Consider the following 17,337-nt stretch of genomic DNA (forward strand, 5'->3'; position numbering starts at 1 on the left):
TGTTCTTCCTATGGGGATGCAATCCCCCACCACTTATCCAGTTCTTCTGCCAGCACCCCCACTGGGGTCCCGAGCTCAGTCTGATGGTTGGCTTCGAGCATCTGCATCTGCATTGGTCAGGTGCTGGCAGAACCTCCCAGGGAACAGCCACACCAGCCTCCTACTCTTATATGAAAGATTGATGTGAACTCCTGATCTCCCTTCTACTTTTCAAGTCCTAGGATTACAGGAGTACACCATCCTGCCTGCCTAGATTTGTTTTATAGAGCATGGTATTGCTTAACTAACATGGTGGGCATGATGGGCTCATCTTGCAGAAGTAAGAGGATCACTGTGAGTTCCAGGCCAGCCTGGGCTACATAGTGAGGCCTGGTCTCAAACAACTGATTGACCAACCAGGAAAGATTTCAGTATCACCTGTGCTCAGAGTGTGGCACTGGGTGATGGGAGACTGAATGAGAAGTTTTCACAGGGCATCTTTTGTTGCTTTTGACACTGTGTGTGGGTACGTGCATATGCGTGTATATGTATATGCATGTGAGCATGTCACATGTATGTGTGTGTGTGTGCATGCACTTGCACACATGTGTAGATCAGAGGACAACTTTGTAGAGTCAGCACACTCCCTCCACCTGGGTTCCAAGGATTGAACTTATGTCATCGGGTTTAGATTGCAAGTGCCTTTGCCCGCTAACACAGTGTTTTGGCTAGAGGTGCTTCACAAGGTTTTTTTGAAAGCTGGACTCTGACTGTTGACACTCTTCTTCCTACAGAGCTGAACCTTGCCCACTACAAAGTCTCACTGGCCCAAACTCTGCTTTCTATGGCCTTTCCAAGGATGGTTGTAGAGACCCCTAAATTTTCTCTCATTTGAGCCTTCTCTGACTGGCTACTGGGCTTCATTAGTCAGCCTAGAAAATATATAGGCTTAGAAAGGAAGCTGGGTTTTTTGTTGTTGTTTTGGTTTGGTTTGGTTTTTTTTTCGAGACAGGGTTTCTCTGTGTAGTCCTGGCTGTCCTGGACTCACTCTGTAGACCAGGCTGGCCTCGAACTCAGAAATCCACCTGCCTCTGCCTCCCAAGTGCTGATTTTTTTTTTTTTAATTAGTGGATTTTAGAGATATGGTTTCTCTGTGTAGCCTTGGATATCCTGGAACTCACTCTGTAGACCAGGCTGGCCTTGAACTCACAGAGACCTGCTTCTGCCTTCCAAGTGCTGGGATCAAAGATATATACCACCATTACCCAGCCCAGAAAGCAATACTTTTAATCAGAGTAGCTGCAACATGAAGCATTCCAGAATCTTTAGCTTCCTGGAGAAGATCCCACACCACACGGTCGACAGTTCAATGTACACGAACTTTGTTCCCTAAACAAGATTAACAAAAAATATTGTTCTTTAAAAACTAATCATTACAATTATTTATTTATGTACCGTGGGTGGGTGGGTGTGCACGAGCCCTGGCACACACAGAGGTCAGAGGACCACATGTTGACATTGGTTTTCCTCTCCCATGTGTGTGCTGTGGATACATCTCAGGTTCTCAGGCTTAGTGGCTATAACCTTTACCTGGTGAGCCGCCTCACTGGCCACCTTTTCTTTTATTGTTTTATGATACAGATTTTCAGGTAGCCCAGGCTAGCCTCAAATTCACTGTGTAGCCAAGGCTGCCCTTAAACTTCTGCCTCACCTTCCAAGTGTTGACATCATGAGCAAGTGGCACCACACCAGTTATGAAAATATTAAGATTACCTTCAGCCTTTGTGTATTCTGTGTTATATGAAACAGATGACTTTTGAGTTTAGAATTGAGTTTCATCCCCAAGGTCTCTTATGTAGATGTAACTATTCCAGATCCCAAATCCAAAACGCTTTTGTTCGTTTGTTCATTTGATTTTTGGTTCCTACTCATTTTGGATGAGGGACTCAACCTGAGGTCCCCAGTCACCGCTCCGACAGTGCTTTAGTTCGGAAACTGCATCTGAGTTCCAACACCCCAGGGAAAGCTGAGTGCAAGTGTTCTCCTGTGCAGACTGCGTCTAGTGAGGGCCTCCTCTGAGGATGGGTGTCCTGGACACTCCATTTTTTTCTTTGATCAGATGTTTCCCCATCATCCTTTCTTTTCTTCCTAAAGATTTTGTTTGTTTGTGTATTTTTTTTTTCAAGACAGGATTTCTCTGTGTAGTCCTGGCTGTCCTGAAACTTACTGTGTAGACCAGGCTGGCCTCAAGTGCTGGAATTAATGGTGTGTGCCACCACCTCTGGGCTAAGCTTCTCAAGCTGCTGCTGCTGCTGCTGCTGCTTCTTCTTCTTCTTCTTCTTCTTCTTCTTCTTCTTCTTCTTCTTCTTCTTCTTCTTCTTCTTCTTCTTCTTCTTCTTCTTCTTTTCTCTCTCTCTCTCTCCCTTTCTCTCTCTCTCTCTCTCTCTCTCTCTCTCTCTGTGTGTGTGTGTGTGTGCGCGCGCGCGCGCGCGCGCGCGCGTGTTTGTCTGTATGTGGTACCTGAGGAGGCCAAGGGATGGCATCAGATTCTCTGGAGCTGGAGTTACAGGCAGCTGTGAGTCCTTGGTGTGTGTGCTGGGAACGGAACTCAGGTTCTCTGCAAAAGCAGCCAGTGTTCTTAAGCACTGAGCCAACAACTGTCTAGTTCCCACCCCACTGTCCTTTGCAATCTTCAGAGAGCACAGACCTTTAGAGCAAACAGTCTCAGTCCCACTCCTTCATTTTGCAGGAGAAGGAGAAGAATCATCTTGCTCCCAAAATGCAGGTAGAGCCAGAGCCAGCGAAGAACCCAGCATCCTCACCCCGGCTCACTTTCTCTCTATGCAGATTTCCTCTCAGCCAATCCTCTCCGTTGTTCAAGTTCAGACTCATGACCTACCCCAGGCTGGCCCAAGTGCCCCTGAAGTTAACCATCATGTGGAGGGTCCCAATGAAGAGAGATAAAGGCCCAAGGGAGAGGTGGTAGAGGAGGAGAGTGATGCAAACGTGTGGTCTTGGGGCCACATGGCAGAAGGGCAGCAGTGGGTTAAAGTTAACACCAGACAATGATGCAATCACAGATTCCAAATGGAGTCAGGTCACTTTAAGAAAGGAGTAGCTGTAATCTGAAGCCTGTTGGAAGTTGGGTTGAGAGGCAGCTACTCCCTCCACAGCTTCCTGGAGCCCCTCAGAGTGTAAGCTGTGAAAGGAGCTGCACCAGACCACAGGTAAGGCAGCTCCTGGTCTAGCTTGGGGAAGACAGATATGAGAGAGGCTCCCTGGGAGAAGCTCTCTGACTGGAGGGACTGGGAGTGGCAGGGGCACCCCAGAGAGCAGGAAAGAGGGGTGCAAGGAAGTGGAGGTAAGGTTATAGTAACCCCTGCAGTTTAGGAATTAAGGTGAACAGATGAGAGAGGAGAGAGAATTGGGGGACAGAGGGCCAGGACTCTATTATCCACTCACTATATACCACTGTGACAACAGGAGAGGCTGGACAGGGGTTTTGAATGGAGTTGGGAAGGAATGTAGTGGTGGGTGGTGGGAAGCAAGGAGCTAGGCTCTGGGACTGGACTCAGCAGTACCCTGAAGGGGCTATAGTCCTATAGGCAGGGCTCTCCCTGGAGTTGCTTCCACCAGCAGTGAGCAAGGAAGTTGATCTTTCTGCAGCCCAGTCTGGCTCCATTCAGTTTGCTGCTTTTCAGAGCCATTGGTGCTGGTTCCCTTACAGCTTGGGCTGCCTGAGTCTTGCTGGGACGCCGGCTAGGTTCTCTTGTCCAGCTTCTGTTCTCTTTTACCAAGCGAGCTGGGAGACAAATGAGGTCATGGCCTCTTGCAAACAATAAGCACCATTTAGCCTAGCTGGTTTGTGGGGTCTGGCTGCCCTCCTGCAGCCCTTTCCTCCTGAGGCAAGGCATGGCAGGGAGTGGTCTGCGTCAAAGAAAAGAGACAGGCTTTCCAAGAGCCAGCCACTGTCTGGACCTCAGCTGCCCATCAGTTCAGCCCCCAGGCTGAGGGGGATGGGTGGGGACCAGAGAGTTCTGTTCTCCAGAACTGGCCTTTCTGGGGTGTTGTTGGGAGGTACAATTATGGGGTGTCTCAGGCTGATTCAGATTCCAAGATTTCAGGGAAAAAAAAAAACAAACCAAACTGTCCCCAAGTGACTGGTGTAGCCATGAGCCAGCCAGACTGAACCCCTGGAAACAGTCCTTGAGCCAGTGGAGAGAGAGGTGTCCTCCCCTGCACTGTCCACATGGTCACTGCCATGTGGCTTGAAGGGAGCTTGGCTCTGGGAGGAGGAGGAGCAACATGTTTGTCTCCCGACTGGGTTTAATCTGAAACACATGTACTGGCTCCCACTTGTCTTCTCAGCTTGGATGTGAGACCACAACATCCCAGTTTCTGTGCCTCTTGATTTGGGGCACATGGGGAGGCCGGCCTTGGCTCAGAGGGGAGAATCTTGACCCTCTCCCCATACCCTTCTCCCCTATAGCCTAGAAATCTGGCTTGGACACTGCCCTTTGGACAGGATGGCATGATTGTCCCGGTGCCCCTGGCTAGCCAGTGGCTGCCTACCCAACCCAGTTATTACAGCCAGGGTTTTGCATGTGTCCTGTGCAGCCTCTGATGCAGACCTTCACTTTCTGCCCTTTAGGGTCTCCACTTCCTTTATTCCTGTGGCTTGGGGTGGAGCATACAGGCATTTCCCTAGCATTTGTCCCAGCTTATAGCTCTTGGGCCAGCATTGGACTTCTGTGTCTCCCCATGCACACCAGGTTTCCCATCTCTGATTCAGTCCTCCGCCTAACCATGTGGTACAATGACCTATGGCTTAGACCCTGGAGGAACTCCAGAAGGTCCCATCTGCAAGGGTACCTCATTTACTTCCCGGAAGAAGATGCCAAGGGTGACCATCTCCTCCCTTCTCAGTTGCTACCTACCCAGAGGGACCAGAGATGCTTTTCTGTGTACCTCTCTGATAAACCAGCCTCTTGAGGCTCAGCTGAGGGAGGCTGCTGCCTGTGATGGGTGGGGGTGGCAAGGGAGGGCAATAAGCCTAGATCTGCGTTGCTTTCTCTGTTGTTCTCACGGGTTTCCTCCTGAGCAGCTGGGTGGCAGTGCCCTGGATGAGAACACAGAGGTCCCTAAAATCTCCACTGGAAGGTCTGCTAGAGATGAGAGGCTAGAGAGAGCCAGGTTGGTTCCTGCTGCTGTCAAAGGCAGAGTGAACGCGGAGTCTTTCCCTTGCCCTTCACGCACTACAGGTGTCCCGTGGATTGTCTGACTTAATTTTAAGGACTGTAGCTGACCATGGTGGACTCCTAACTTCTCAGATCAAATTTTTTCCCCCTGGGAAGTCAGAAAAGCCAGTGGGGTATGTGTCTGGTGGGGGAGGGTGCGTGTACATGAAAGAATGGTGATGGAGCAGAGGGGCCACGTTAGCGTGTGCGTGCTATAAGACAGGTGCACACTAGGACAGCCAGTGGTCTTTTCTGACTCGTGGCCCTTGTCTCCCTCCTCTAGACCTGACTCCAGGGGAGCACAGGAATGATGTGCAAGAGCACACCGCCCAGGCTTCAATTCTGTCCTGTGGTCCAAGTGCCGGGCCGGAGTCTTAGCAGAAAAGGTCGTTGCGTAGGGAGGTAAAGGGAAATGGGAGGTCCCACCAAAAACTGGTGTTGTTTAACCTGAAGGAAGGAAGGCTCTGGGATTAAGAGCTGTTTCCATGCTACGAAGGGGAAGAAAACATGGCTCTTTACAAGAGAAACCAGCTGAAGGGAGAGGTGAGGGCTTCCTGACCACTGGCGCTGTTAAGGTCTCCTGAGACATTGTCTAGGCAGATGTGACTGTGCACACCTGCAACCTCAGCACTTGAGAGGCAGAGGCATAAGGACCACACGTTCAAGAGCAGCCAAAGTATAGTAAGGTTGTCTCAAAAAGGAAAAGAGAGAGAGATGTTCTAAAATTTAACCCTCCTAGAAGTAGGTCAACACTACCATACTATATACAGGGAACTTATATACTATACTATACTATACAACAAGGAGGGCTTTATTCTTTGGATGGCTATGAAGACCCAGAGTCAAGGTTTGATGCCAGGCAGTGCAGCCCTAGTTCACACCCTCTTAACTAAGAATTGCTCTTGAAATAGAAGAAGGGCGTCAGGCCAGGCATGGTGGCTCACACCTGGAATTGTAGTACTCAGGAGGCAAATGGAGGAGGGTAGCTGCAACTTCAAGGCTAGCCTGGGCTTCATACACAAGAACCTACCTAAAAAAAAAAGTGTGTGTGTGTGTCTTTAGCATAGGCTTTGGTCAGAGAACTGTTGGTGGATGACAGGACCAGACCACATGTTCTGTAAGTCTATGACCTGGGCTCGGCATCCATCCTCAGACAGGGTTCCGAATACTACCAAATGAGCTGGCTGTGTGCCTCCACGGAAAAGCCTTGGTGTGTGTTTGTGCTAGAGTATTTTCTTGAGGCCTGAAAAGTCTGCTGCTGGGTCTTCACTGCTCTGGAGCTTAGAGTGGAAGGTGGGTCTCCCAATAGGAGCCAACACGGAGGCGGAGGTCAAGGTGAAGTGCGGGGGCAGGTCAGGGATGACAAGCCTCAAGGTAAGGGTCCACTTCGGGGCTGAGAGCTAGAGGGACGGAAGGTGCTCACTCTGCCTGACTTTTGTCCCTGTGCAGTGTGCAGTGTGCAGTGTGCAGTGTGCAGTGTGCAGTGTGCAGTGTGCAGTGTGCAGTGGCAGGGGAGGGTGTGGGTGAGGGGAGTCACTTACTCTCTTGTTTCTCTTGTAGTCCCGGGATGCAGGTCCTGGTGCTACTCCTCTGGACTGGAGCCCTGTTCGGGCACGGCAACAGCCAGAATGTCCCCAGCAGCTCTGAGGTCAGTAGGGTGTGTAGGTGGGGCAGCAGCTCTCCCAGCTCCTCCTCAGCAGGCAGCAGGAGAGACAGTGCAGGGAGGCAGCCCTGGGTCCAGGGTGGGCTCTGGCCTTCACTCTGCTAGGCCTTCGCTAATCCAGCAAGACAAGAATATCCTTCCTCTCCTTTCAGGGTCTGGAGTAGCTGCCACTATATGGAGGAAGTAGGGGTTGGATTGTGTCACACAAGGATAAGGCAGCTGGGCATATTAGACCTGGGTTGGCTCTAAGTCTGGATCAGGGCCTAGTGACCTTAGTCAATACTGTCTTGCCACTGGCCATTCACTTATTCCTCACTTACTAACTCCCCCTCCTCTGTTGGGGGTGAAACCCAGGCCCCCGCACGGGCTACACATGTGCTGTATCACTGAGCTCTGCCCACGGGACACTTACTCTGGATCAAAATATATATATCCCAGCACTTGGGAAGCAGAAGCAGGTGGATCTCTGTGAATCTAAGGCCAGCCTGGTCTACATAGTGAGTTCCAGGATAGCTAGAGCTATATAGTGAGATCCTGTCTCAAAAAAACAAAACAAAACAAATCAAAAAACCAAAACCAAAAACCAAACACAAAACTAAAAACAAATCCTCCAAACCAAAAAGCTGAAGATACAGCTGGGTGGCAAGTGCCCAACGTACGTAAGAGCCCAGCTTTGATCCAAAGCCCTGGAAACAAAACAAAAAGCAGAAAGTCCCTCGCAACAGCAGCTAGCTCACTGAAAACAAGTCAGAAAACTACAAAGTCCTCTCAGGACTGGTCAGAGGAGATGGCTTGTCAGGAAAGACAGGGAGGGTGTCATAGCAGGACCTAGGCAGACGAGGACCAGTCAGCAAGATGAGTAGGGAAGAGGGGTCTGAGGACAGGTTTCTTTGGTGGTGGTGATGGGGAGGTTCCCTGCAGAGGGAAGGGGGGAGAGAGGGATGGAGGGAGGGATGGAGGGATAGAAGGATAGAGGGAGAAACAGCCAGACACAGAGACAGAGACACAGACAGACACAGACAGACACAGACAGACACAGACACACAGACACATAGACACACAGACACACAGACACAGAGTGTATTTGTAGGCTAGAAGTCAACCCAGAGTCCTCAGGTCCATCCACCTTGGTTTCTGAAACAGGACCCCTCACTGACCTGGAACACAGTTCAGGCTGACTGGCCAATTAGCCTCAGGACCTGCCCATTTCTGCCTCCCCAGTGCTGGGATTATAAGCATGTGCCCCCGTGTCCAGCTCTTTCCCCATGGCTTCTGGGGATTGAATCTAGGTCCTCGTACTTGTAAGCCGGTACTTTATCTACTAAGCTATCTCCCCAGCCCTACAGTTTTTATTTTAAAGTGGGCCAGGCTTCAGGCTCTTAGGTCACAGTTCAAGTCTGGCAAGCCCTTTTGTGTTGCCCCCACCCCTCCCCACCTCTCAGCTCAGAGATGTAGTCAGAGAGCACACACTCCTTCTCACCTCAGACTAAAGGCCCTAGGGACCAGAGGACAACCCTCTGCAGGAGGTGATGCATTCACTGTACCTCCCTACTGGTCCTTTTATTCTAACCCAGGGTTCCCCAGCCCCTGAGAGCACAGGGGAGCCAGTGGAGGAGGATGACCCCTTCTTCAAGGTCCCTGTGAACAAGTTGGCAGCAGCTGTTTCCAACTTCGGCTACGATCTGTACCGCCAGAGATCCAGTGCCAGCCCAAGCGGCAATGTCCTGCTGTCTCCACTCAGCGTGGCCACAGCCCTCTCTGCCCTTTCTCTGGGTGAGTGGTAACTGAAGAAGGCTGCAAGCAGACCTGAATTTTCCCTACCCAGAATCTCCATGCTGCCACTGTCAGGGGCGCAGGGAAGGGGGTGGTGTGGGGGCCACATACAGTCCCTACAGCTTTGTAAATGGCACTCAACCCTTGGTTCCTTAAGTGGCTTCCTATTGTGTTTTAGTTATTTAACCAGGTTCTAGGGTTACAACTGCCATGAGCAGCCCTGGTTCATCCTCAGAACAGTGTAGGATACAATGGGAGAACTTTGGGACCACATCCCTTTTCTCTCTGTAGGTCTGATGACCTTGGCCTGTCTTAGAGATTGTCCTAGCAATGCAATCATTATTTCTTTCCATGCCCTGAAGCTCTGGTCCAACTAGAACATCTGCAATATGGGCCTCCTCAGGCTCTCAGAGGACAAGATTGGTGTCTAATATCCCTACCCTGATGTGGGCCTCATGGGCAGTTAGGAAGCTTGCCGTCCTTTTCTCTCTGGCAGGAGCTGAACAGCGAACAGAGTCTGTCATTCACCGGGTTCTTTACTACGACTTGATCAGCGACCCTGACATCCACGGCACCTACAAGGAACTCCTTGCGTCTGTCACTGCCCCCGAGAAGAACCTCAAGAGTGCTTCCAGAATTGTGTTTGAGAGGAGTCAGTAGCTCACCCCCACCCCACCTTTCAAAGTCTATGGAGTCCTAGCTGGTCCCCAACTCATAATGCTGCCTCTGCTTCTGCAGTGCAGGCACGCACCATTATGCCGGGCACTCAGTTGCTTTTCTGGCCTGGGTTGTCTATATGCTCCAGGCTTCTAAACAATAAGTTGTGTGTGCTCAGGCCAGGCCTGGCACTGGTGGGCAGGAAAGGGCCTGTGAGACCACAGAGGAACAGAAAGAGGAAGTGGTGTGTGGGAGACAGCAGGAGGGTCTGGGTGTGTGTGTGTGTGTGGACAGTAACATGAAGGGAAAGCAACGGGTGGAAGCCATTGTTCCCTAGCCAGGGTTTGGGCAAGCCGGCAGATGCCCCAGCAAGTCAGGGGAAGATGCTGAGCAGGAAGCTGGGGTCTGGCATGCTTTCAAAATGAGGCTGCTGGTTCAGCGCTCATCTTTGATCTGTTTGCTCTCAAGAACTTCGAGTAAAATCCAGCTTCGTTGCTCCTCTGGAGAAGTCATATGGGACCAGGCCCCGAATCCTCACTGGCAACCCTCGCATAGACCTTCAGGAGATTAACAACTGGGTGCAGGCCCAGATGAAAGGGAAGATTGCCCGGTCCACAAGGGAAATGCCCAGCTCCCTCAGCATCCTCCTCCTCGGCGTGGCTTACTTCAAGGGTGAGGGCTTCCCCACTTGTCTTTGGCCGAGGGAGGACAGTGGGTGTGTGTGTGGTTGCAAACATGAGCGCAGGCCAGAGCGAGATCTGAAAGCTACAGTGCTTGTAGCATGTGGGCATATCACCCTGAGTGTTTCTGAATTAGCTGACCAGTGAAATGGCTACATGGGGCTGGGCACAGGTCTCTGGCTTTTGAATCAAACGAGGTTTAATACCGGCTCTGTCCCATGAGCTGCAGAACCCTGTGTTAGGTTTCTCCTCAGCCTGTGTCCTTGTCTTCACTGTTAGGATTACACATCTACCTCTCGGACACTCTACAATACATGCTGTCTTGCCCTCAGAGCAGCCCCCTACTCCTGGTCCCATCCCGGCTCAGACCTGCCGTCACCTACTTGTCAACATCCTTCTAGGCAGTGGTAATATGTCAGGAGACCCTTCCACAGGCCTTATCTGAGATCTATTTTACTCAGAAAAGGGATTGGGGCAGGAATGGTTTGATCAGTTTCCATTTTTAGTTGCTTTGTGACCACCTTATGGATCAATTTCCATTTTTAGTTGCTTTGTGACCACCTTATGTAACTCGCAAGAGTGGATCCTAACCTAGAGGAAAGCCCTGGGGCTTCCTACTCCAAGCCCACAGGGGACGGGAGAGCAGTCATACACCAGCATATTAAAGGCCACTTTCAACAGAAGGAGCTTGGTGACCCAAGTCAGAGAGAGAACACCCACCTATTTCTGAGTTTGCTAGGTGAGGATTGCCAGCACCTGTGGTGCATGGAGCCTGTGGTCTGCACCATACACGCTGGGACCCGGTGGCCCCTGTGTTCTTGCTGCTGACAGCTCAGGTTGCTTTGGCCAGTGGAGACACAGCATGGTCCTGTGGCCTTTCTGGTGACAGTGGCTCAGGATGCTCCATCTGTTTCCTTCCAGGGCAGTGGGTAACCAAGTTTGACTCAAGAAAGACGACCCTCCAAGATTTTCATTTGGATGAGGACAGGACCGTGAAAGTCCCCATGATGTCAGACCCTAAGGCCATCTTACGATATGGCTTGGACTCTGATCTCAACTGCAAGGTCTGTAGGGATGGAGGTGGGAGGTCAGAGAAGGACTGGGTGGGTATGGAATGGGCGGCCACTGAGATCTGCAGGTTATCTGAATTTTGCTGTGTGACTTTGGGCAAGTTAGTACTGTTTCTGGGGCTTTCCTTTTCTTGAAGAGGAGTGAGAAGTAGTTATCAGAACTCATTCTCCCAGGGTTTGTTCTAAGGATAGAAGCCATCAAAGTGGGATTTCAAGATCTGGCACTCAGAGTTGAGGATGGTGACACACACCTCTAACCAGGAGGCTGAGGGAGGGTGACAAGAGCCCAGTCTGAGTTGTACTTTGAGACTATCTCAAAACACAAAAAAGGGCTGGAAGGATGGCTCAGTGGTTAAGAGTACTGGCTGCTTGCCTGGAGGTGGTGTTGCACACCTTGAATCCTAGCACTTGGGAGGCAGGGCAGGCAAATCTCTGAGTTTGAGCCTACAGAGCGAGTTCTAGGACAGACAAGGCTACATAGAGAAACCCTGTCTCAAGAAAACAACCAAACCAAACAACCAAACAACCAACCAAATAACTTCTCCCCTTCCAGCCCCCAACAAAACCAACAACAAGAACACTGGCTGCTCTTTCAGAGCCCTAGGTTCAATTCTCAGCACCCATGGCAGCTCACAAACCATTTGCAATCCCAGTTCCAGGGGATCCAACATCTTTTTCTGGCCTCTGCAGATACCAGGCATGTCTGTGGTGTACAGACATGCAGGCTACCACTCATACACATAAGAAACAGACAGACAGACAGACAGACAGACAGACAGACAGACAGACAGACAGACAGACTAGACACTTGCCAGGGTGTACCTCAGTGGAGAGTGCTTGCCCAGTATGAGCAAGGCCCTAGGCTTAATCCTTGGCACTGCCAAAACAAAGCAAGCAAGAAAGGAAAGACTCTACACTCAAATGTTTATTTATTCATTCATTTCTTTATTTATTTCTTTTTGAGACAGAGCCTCACGTGGCTCATGCTGGCCTCAGATGAACTAATTGAGGACTCCTGATCTTAACTCTACCTCCCAAGTGCTGGTATTGTAGGAATGTGTCTTAGTTAGGTCTTTATTGCTGTGAAGAGACCCCATGACCAAGGCAACTCTTATAAAGGCAAACATTTAATTGGGGCTGGCTCACAGTTTCATAGCTTCAGTTCGTTATCATCATGGTGGGAAGCAGGGCAGTGTTCTGGCAGACATGCTGGAAGAGCCAAGAGTTCTATATCTTGAAATGAAGTCAGCCAGCAGACTATGCCCTCTGTAGACAGCCAGGAGGAGGCTTTCTACCCTGGGCAGAGCTTGAGCACAGAGACCTCAAAGCCACCCCCAAATTGACACAGTTCCTCCACCAAGGCCACACCTCCTCCACCAAGGCCACACCCCTCCACCAAGGCCACACCCCCTCCAACAAGGCCACACCTGTAATAGTGTCATTCCCCATGGGGTAAACATTCAAACCCAGGAGTCTATTAGGGTCAAACCTAGTCAAACCCCACAGTGCTGGCGATCAAACAGCTTGCTTCACGCATGTTAGGTGAGTGCTCTACCAAGTGGGCTACAGTCCCAGCCCAAGTCTTTTGACAGCTTCTCTCTCTAGAATTAAGGGCAAAGTTTTGACAACTTGTCACAAATGCTACAGGCTGACATTCTGCAGCTCTAAGTGTACCTGACTTCTTTCTGTTCTTAATCAGTACCTATTAGCCCTTTCTAGACTATGGCTTCTTTGGAAATCTAAGTGCTTGAAATAGTGGGGTGTGGTGACACATGCCTTTAATACCAGCACTTGAGAGGCAGGAGCAGGTGGATTTCTATGTTTGAGGCTAGCCTGGTCTACATAGAAAGTTCCAGGGCAGAATAATAGACCTTGTCTCAAAAAAAAAAAAAAAAATCCCAAAACACTCTAGAGAAATGACATTTCTGTTTATGACTGCATGAGGCTCCGGAAAGCTGACACTTGTTCCTGGGCCCTAGAATCAACACCTCTGTTCAAAGGATCTATTTTACTGTTCATTTCTGGTCCAATGCTCTGCCCACTCATGGAAGGACTTCCAGTAACCAGTATCCTCCTGCACAGGCTGAGGCTCGGGGAACACAAAGCCGAGCCCCACCACAGGGAGGGGAAGACAACTGTTGGTGTATAGGGTTTTTCCTAGCTCAAGACTAACCCGTGTGCATCTCTGGTGCGCTAGATCGCCCAGCTGCCCTTGGCCGGAAGCATGAGCATCATCTTCTTCCTGCCCCTGACGGTGACCCAGAACTTGACCATGATAGAGGAGAGCCTCACCTCTGAGTTCATTCATGACATTGACCGAGAACTGAAGACTATCCAAGCTGTGCTGACTGTCCCCAAGCTGAAGCTGACCTATGAAGGCGAAGTTACCAAGTCTCTGCAGGACATGAGTACGTTTGCAAGACCATTTTGCTCTTGGGGCTGAGTCTCAGAGCTTCCCACCTTGCTGACAGAACTGAGTCCCGTGACTTTGTAGGATGGCTTAGGGAACATGTGACACTATTACAGGGGAGGGGAGCAAAGAACCACCTTCCATTAGACTCAGCCCTTGGGGTGTATGTGTGTGTGTGTGGTGTTAATGGAATCTTTCTCAATCTCTGCAGAACTACAGTTCCTGTTTGAGTCACCTGACTTCAGCAAGATTACAGGCAAACCCGTGAAGCTCACCCAAGTGGAACACAGGGCTGCTTTCGAGTGGAACGAGGAGGGGGCAGGAACCAGCCCCACTGCAGACCTCCAGCCTGTCCGCCTCACCTTCCCGCTAGACTATCACCTTAACCAACCTTTCATCTTTGTTCTGAGGGACACGGACACGGGGGCCCTCCTCTTCATAGGCAAAATCCTGGACCCCAGTAGCACTTAATGTCTCAATGCTCTACAGAAAACCCCACAGGGAGGGCTGATTATACATTCTAGGAAGACGGCCGGTAGTCTCAATGTAGCCTCTGCAATAAAAGAGCTTTTCCTTAACTTTTGCTTTTTCCTTCTCCTGTTTGAAGCTATGTTTAGTATGGAGAGAAACTGGTCCTTATGAATTTACATACTTGTAACTGGAACTGGCTCTGCTTAAGCTCTGCAAAAGTCACCATTTCCTGCTTGTGGAGTGCTGGTGAATGAGGGACGTCCCGCCCCAGGAGGGCGCCTCCACACACAATTACTAACACTTGCGGTGGGGTTCCTCACCTTTCTCTTACTATCACAAATATCTGGGGGAATCAACAGCTGTGTTAGAGGTTCCAGCCATGACTGCTCCCCTTGCTTCTGGGCACACGTGTGGTGAAGCAGCCTTGTGACTTGTCTTAGGACATGAAAGTAGAGAGAAGATGAAGCCAGAGATTCCCCTTGGTTGGCATGCCTATCCATGTCCCACCAGGCCTAAACCCTAACAGTTCTACCATCTTCCAATAGTGCTACACTGGGACCCAATCTTTGCCTTGGGGGACACAATCCAAACCACAGCAGATGTTCCAAACCAGCCAGACTAGGTTTACTTAGGTATTTATGTGTGTTTATGCAGGTATGTGTTGTACATGGGGTCATGTAGAGGCCAGAGGACAGTGCTGGGTGTCATTTCTCAGGAGATGGTGCCTTTGAAAGTTAAAGAAAAGCCAGGCAGTGGTTGTGGGGTGGCAGTGGTGGCACATGTCTTGAATCCCAGCACTTGGGAGTCAGAGGCAGGTGAATCTCTGAGTTTGAGGCTAGCCTGGTCTACACAGGTCTAGCCAGGGCTGTTGCATAGAGAAACCCTGTCTCAAAAACCAACCAACCAACCAACCAACCAACCAACCAACCAACCAAAAACCAAAAAAACCCACCAACAAGTAAAACAGAAGAAAAAACTTTAACTTGGAAGTTAAAGAAATATATATTATTTTTCTATCTTCCATGTTGTTGCATTAACCTTTGTATCAGTTAGTTGTTGTTTTAAAGATTTATTTAATGTATATGATTACACTGTAGCTATCTTCAGACACACCAGAAGAGGGCATCAGATCTCATTACAGAAGGTTGTGAGCCACCATGTAGTTGCTGGGAATTGAACTCAGGACCTCTGGAAGAGCAGTCAGGGCTCTTAACTGCTGGGCCATCTCTCCAGCCCCAGAAATATATATTATTGAGAAGATGAAGAGATGGCTCAGTGATTAAGAGCCTCTTTCAGAGATCCCATGGTTTTGTTTGCAGCACCTACATGGTGGCTCAAAGCCCTGTGTAACTCCATCCAGTTCCAGAGGATCTGATGTCCTCTTCTGGCCTCCACAGGCATTGCACACATGTGGTGCACACAAAGATATGCATGTAGGCAAAACATCCATACACATAAAATTAAAAATTTAAATTATGATTTGTATGCATATGCATGTATACAAGTGTGTGTATGTGTGTGTGCCACAGCACAAAACTGTCAAGAGACAGTTCTGTGGAGTTAGTTGGTTCTCTCCTTCCACTTTTAGTGGCCCCTGAGAATTGAGGGTTGCCAGGATTGTATGGCAAGTATCTGTTCCCAATGAGCCACCATGGTACCTCTTCCTAACCGGTTTGTTTGTTTGTTTGTTTGTTTTCAGACAGTCTTTCACTGGCCTGGAGCATACTAAGTAGACTAGCTAGTAACTGGCTGGCCATTGTGCCCCATGGATCCATCTGTTTCCACCTTGACAATGCGGGCTCACAAGCAAGTGCCACCACACCTTGTTTCTTTTTACATAGTTTCTGGGGTTGACTTTGGGTTCTTGTGTTTGGAGGGCAAGCTACATTTTACCAACTAGGCCTATTTATTTTTTGAGAAAGGATCTTATGATGTGCCTGGCTAGCCTGGAATTTGCTATGTAGACAAAGCGGGTCCCAAATTCAGATGTCCATCTGCATTTGCCTCCTGAATTCTAGGTATGTCCCACCCCTCTTGGCCTCGGTCTGTATTTTTTGAGACAGGGTCTCATGTAGTGCAGAATGGCACTCAATTCCTGATCCTCCCAGCCTCTAATTCCCATGTGCTAGAATTATAGGCATGTATATCTGACATGATTTTATTTTTTCCTTTTAGTTGTATGTGTACGTATGTGTCTGAGTGTGGACACATGCATGAGTATGGTGCTTGCAGAGGTCAGAGCATCAGATCTCCTTGGCGCAGGAGTTACTGGTGGCTTGAGCTGCTTGTCACTGAGGCTAGGAACTGAACTCAGATTCCCCGTAAGACCAGTATATGCTTAACTGCCACCTCTCTAGCCCATCTATCTATCTATCTATCTATCATCTATCTATCTATCATCTATCTATCTATCTATCTATCTATCATCTATCTATCTATCATCTATCTATCTATCATCTATCTATCTATCTATCTATCATCTATCTATCTATCTATCATCTATCTATCTATCTATCTATCATCTATCTATCTATCTATCATCTATCTATCATCTATCTATCCATCCATCCATCCATCCATCCACCCACCCACCCTCCCACCCACATGCCTACCGACAGGGTCTCACTATGCAGCCCTGGCTACCCTGGAACTCATTTATGTAGACTAGGCTAGCCTAGAGTTCATAGATCTCCTGGTTCATGCATGCTGGTATTAAAAGCGTACACCACCTTACCAAGATGAAATGCATAGTTTTATCTTTCTTTTTATTTACTTTGAAAGATTTTCTTAAAATTATGTGTATCTTTCTTTATGTGTGTGCGCGCGTGTGCGTGTGCGTGTGTGTAATTGAGCGTAGGTGCTTATGTAGGCCAGAGGTGTTGGCTCTCATGGACTTGGAGTTACAGGTGGTTATGAGTCACTCAGTGTGGGTAGTTGGAACTGAAATGAGGCCCTCTGGAAAAGCAGTGTGTGCTCTTAGCTGCTGAGACACCCTTTCAGCCCTTTTATTTTTGAGACAAGGTCTTTTGTAGCCCAGACGGCTTTTGACCATCTAGTCTCAGCCTTCTGAGTGCTGATAGGTGTGTTGCTACGGTGGGCAGCTCACACAGCCTTTAATATAAGCACAGTTATAGGTATTCTCAAGTTAAGGTCACAGGAGACAATGAGAGTTTTTTTTTTTTTTTTAATTTAAATTTTATTTTATGTATATGATGAGTGTTTTGCCTGCATTTGTCTGTGCACCATGTACATGCAGTGCTCACATAGGCCAGAAGAGGGCATCATATCCCAGGAACTGGAATAATAGATGGGGTTAGCTGCTGAGAATCAAACCCAGGACTTCCAGAAGAGCAGTAGATGCTCTTAACTACTGAGCCATCTTACAAAGCATCTACAA

At 49.2% G+C, this 17,337-nt stretch overlaps 1 protein-coding gene across 3 annotated transcripts; it reads left to right on the top strand.

The window, feature by feature from the left end:
• The first annotated feature begins 3,049 nt into the window (after positions 1-3,049).
• Positions 3,050-14,047, top strand: Serpinf1 (serpin family F member 1). 3 transcript variants are annotated; one of them, XM_034507312.2, is made up of 8 exons: positions 3,050-3,206; positions 6,777-6,864; positions 8,454-8,652; positions 9,149-9,304; positions 9,778-9,981; positions 10,911-11,053; positions 13,257-13,467; positions 13,681-14,047. In XM_034507312.2, exons 2-8 carry the CDS (start codon positions 6,784-6,786, stop codon positions 13,938-13,940), a joined length of 1,254 nt encoding a protein of 417 aa, XP_034363203.1. In that variant the 5' UTR covers positions 3,050-3,206; positions 6,777-6,783; the 3' UTR covers positions 13,941-14,047. The 3 variants fall into 3 exon arrangements, with proteins under 3 accessions (XP_034363203.1, XP_076792421.1, XP_076792420.1); XM_076936306.1 differs by lacking the exon at positions 3,050-3,206 and adding an exon at positions 5,327-5,350; XM_076936305.1 differs by lacking the exon at positions 3,050-3,206 and adding an exon at positions 5,512-5,618.
• Positions 14,048-17,337: the final 3,290 nt, after the last annotated feature.

Source organism: Arvicanthis niloticus, chromosome 6, assembly GCF_011762505.2.
Source record: "Arvicanthis niloticus isolate mArvNil1 chromosome 6, mArvNil1.pat.X, whole genome shotgun sequence".
Lineage (NCBI taxonomy): Eukaryota > Metazoa > Chordata > Mammalia > Rodentia > Muridae > Arvicanthis > Arvicanthis niloticus.

Excerpts from the sequence above, each read along its gene's own strand:
- Serpinf1 (XM_076936305.1), top strand. The coding sequence starts at position 5,524 with ATGATGTGCAAGAGCACACCGCCCAGGCTTCAATTCTGTCCTGTGGTC. Across the intron at positions 5,619-6,776 it reads AAAGGTCGTTGCGTAGGGAG|TCCCGGGATGCAGGTCCTGG; the intron begins GTAAAGGGAAAT and ends TTTCTCTTGTAG. Across the intron at positions 9,982-10,910 it reads CGGCGTGGCTTACTTCAAGG|GGCAGTGGGTAACCAAGTTT; the intron begins GTGAGGGCTTCC and ends GTTTCCTTCCAG.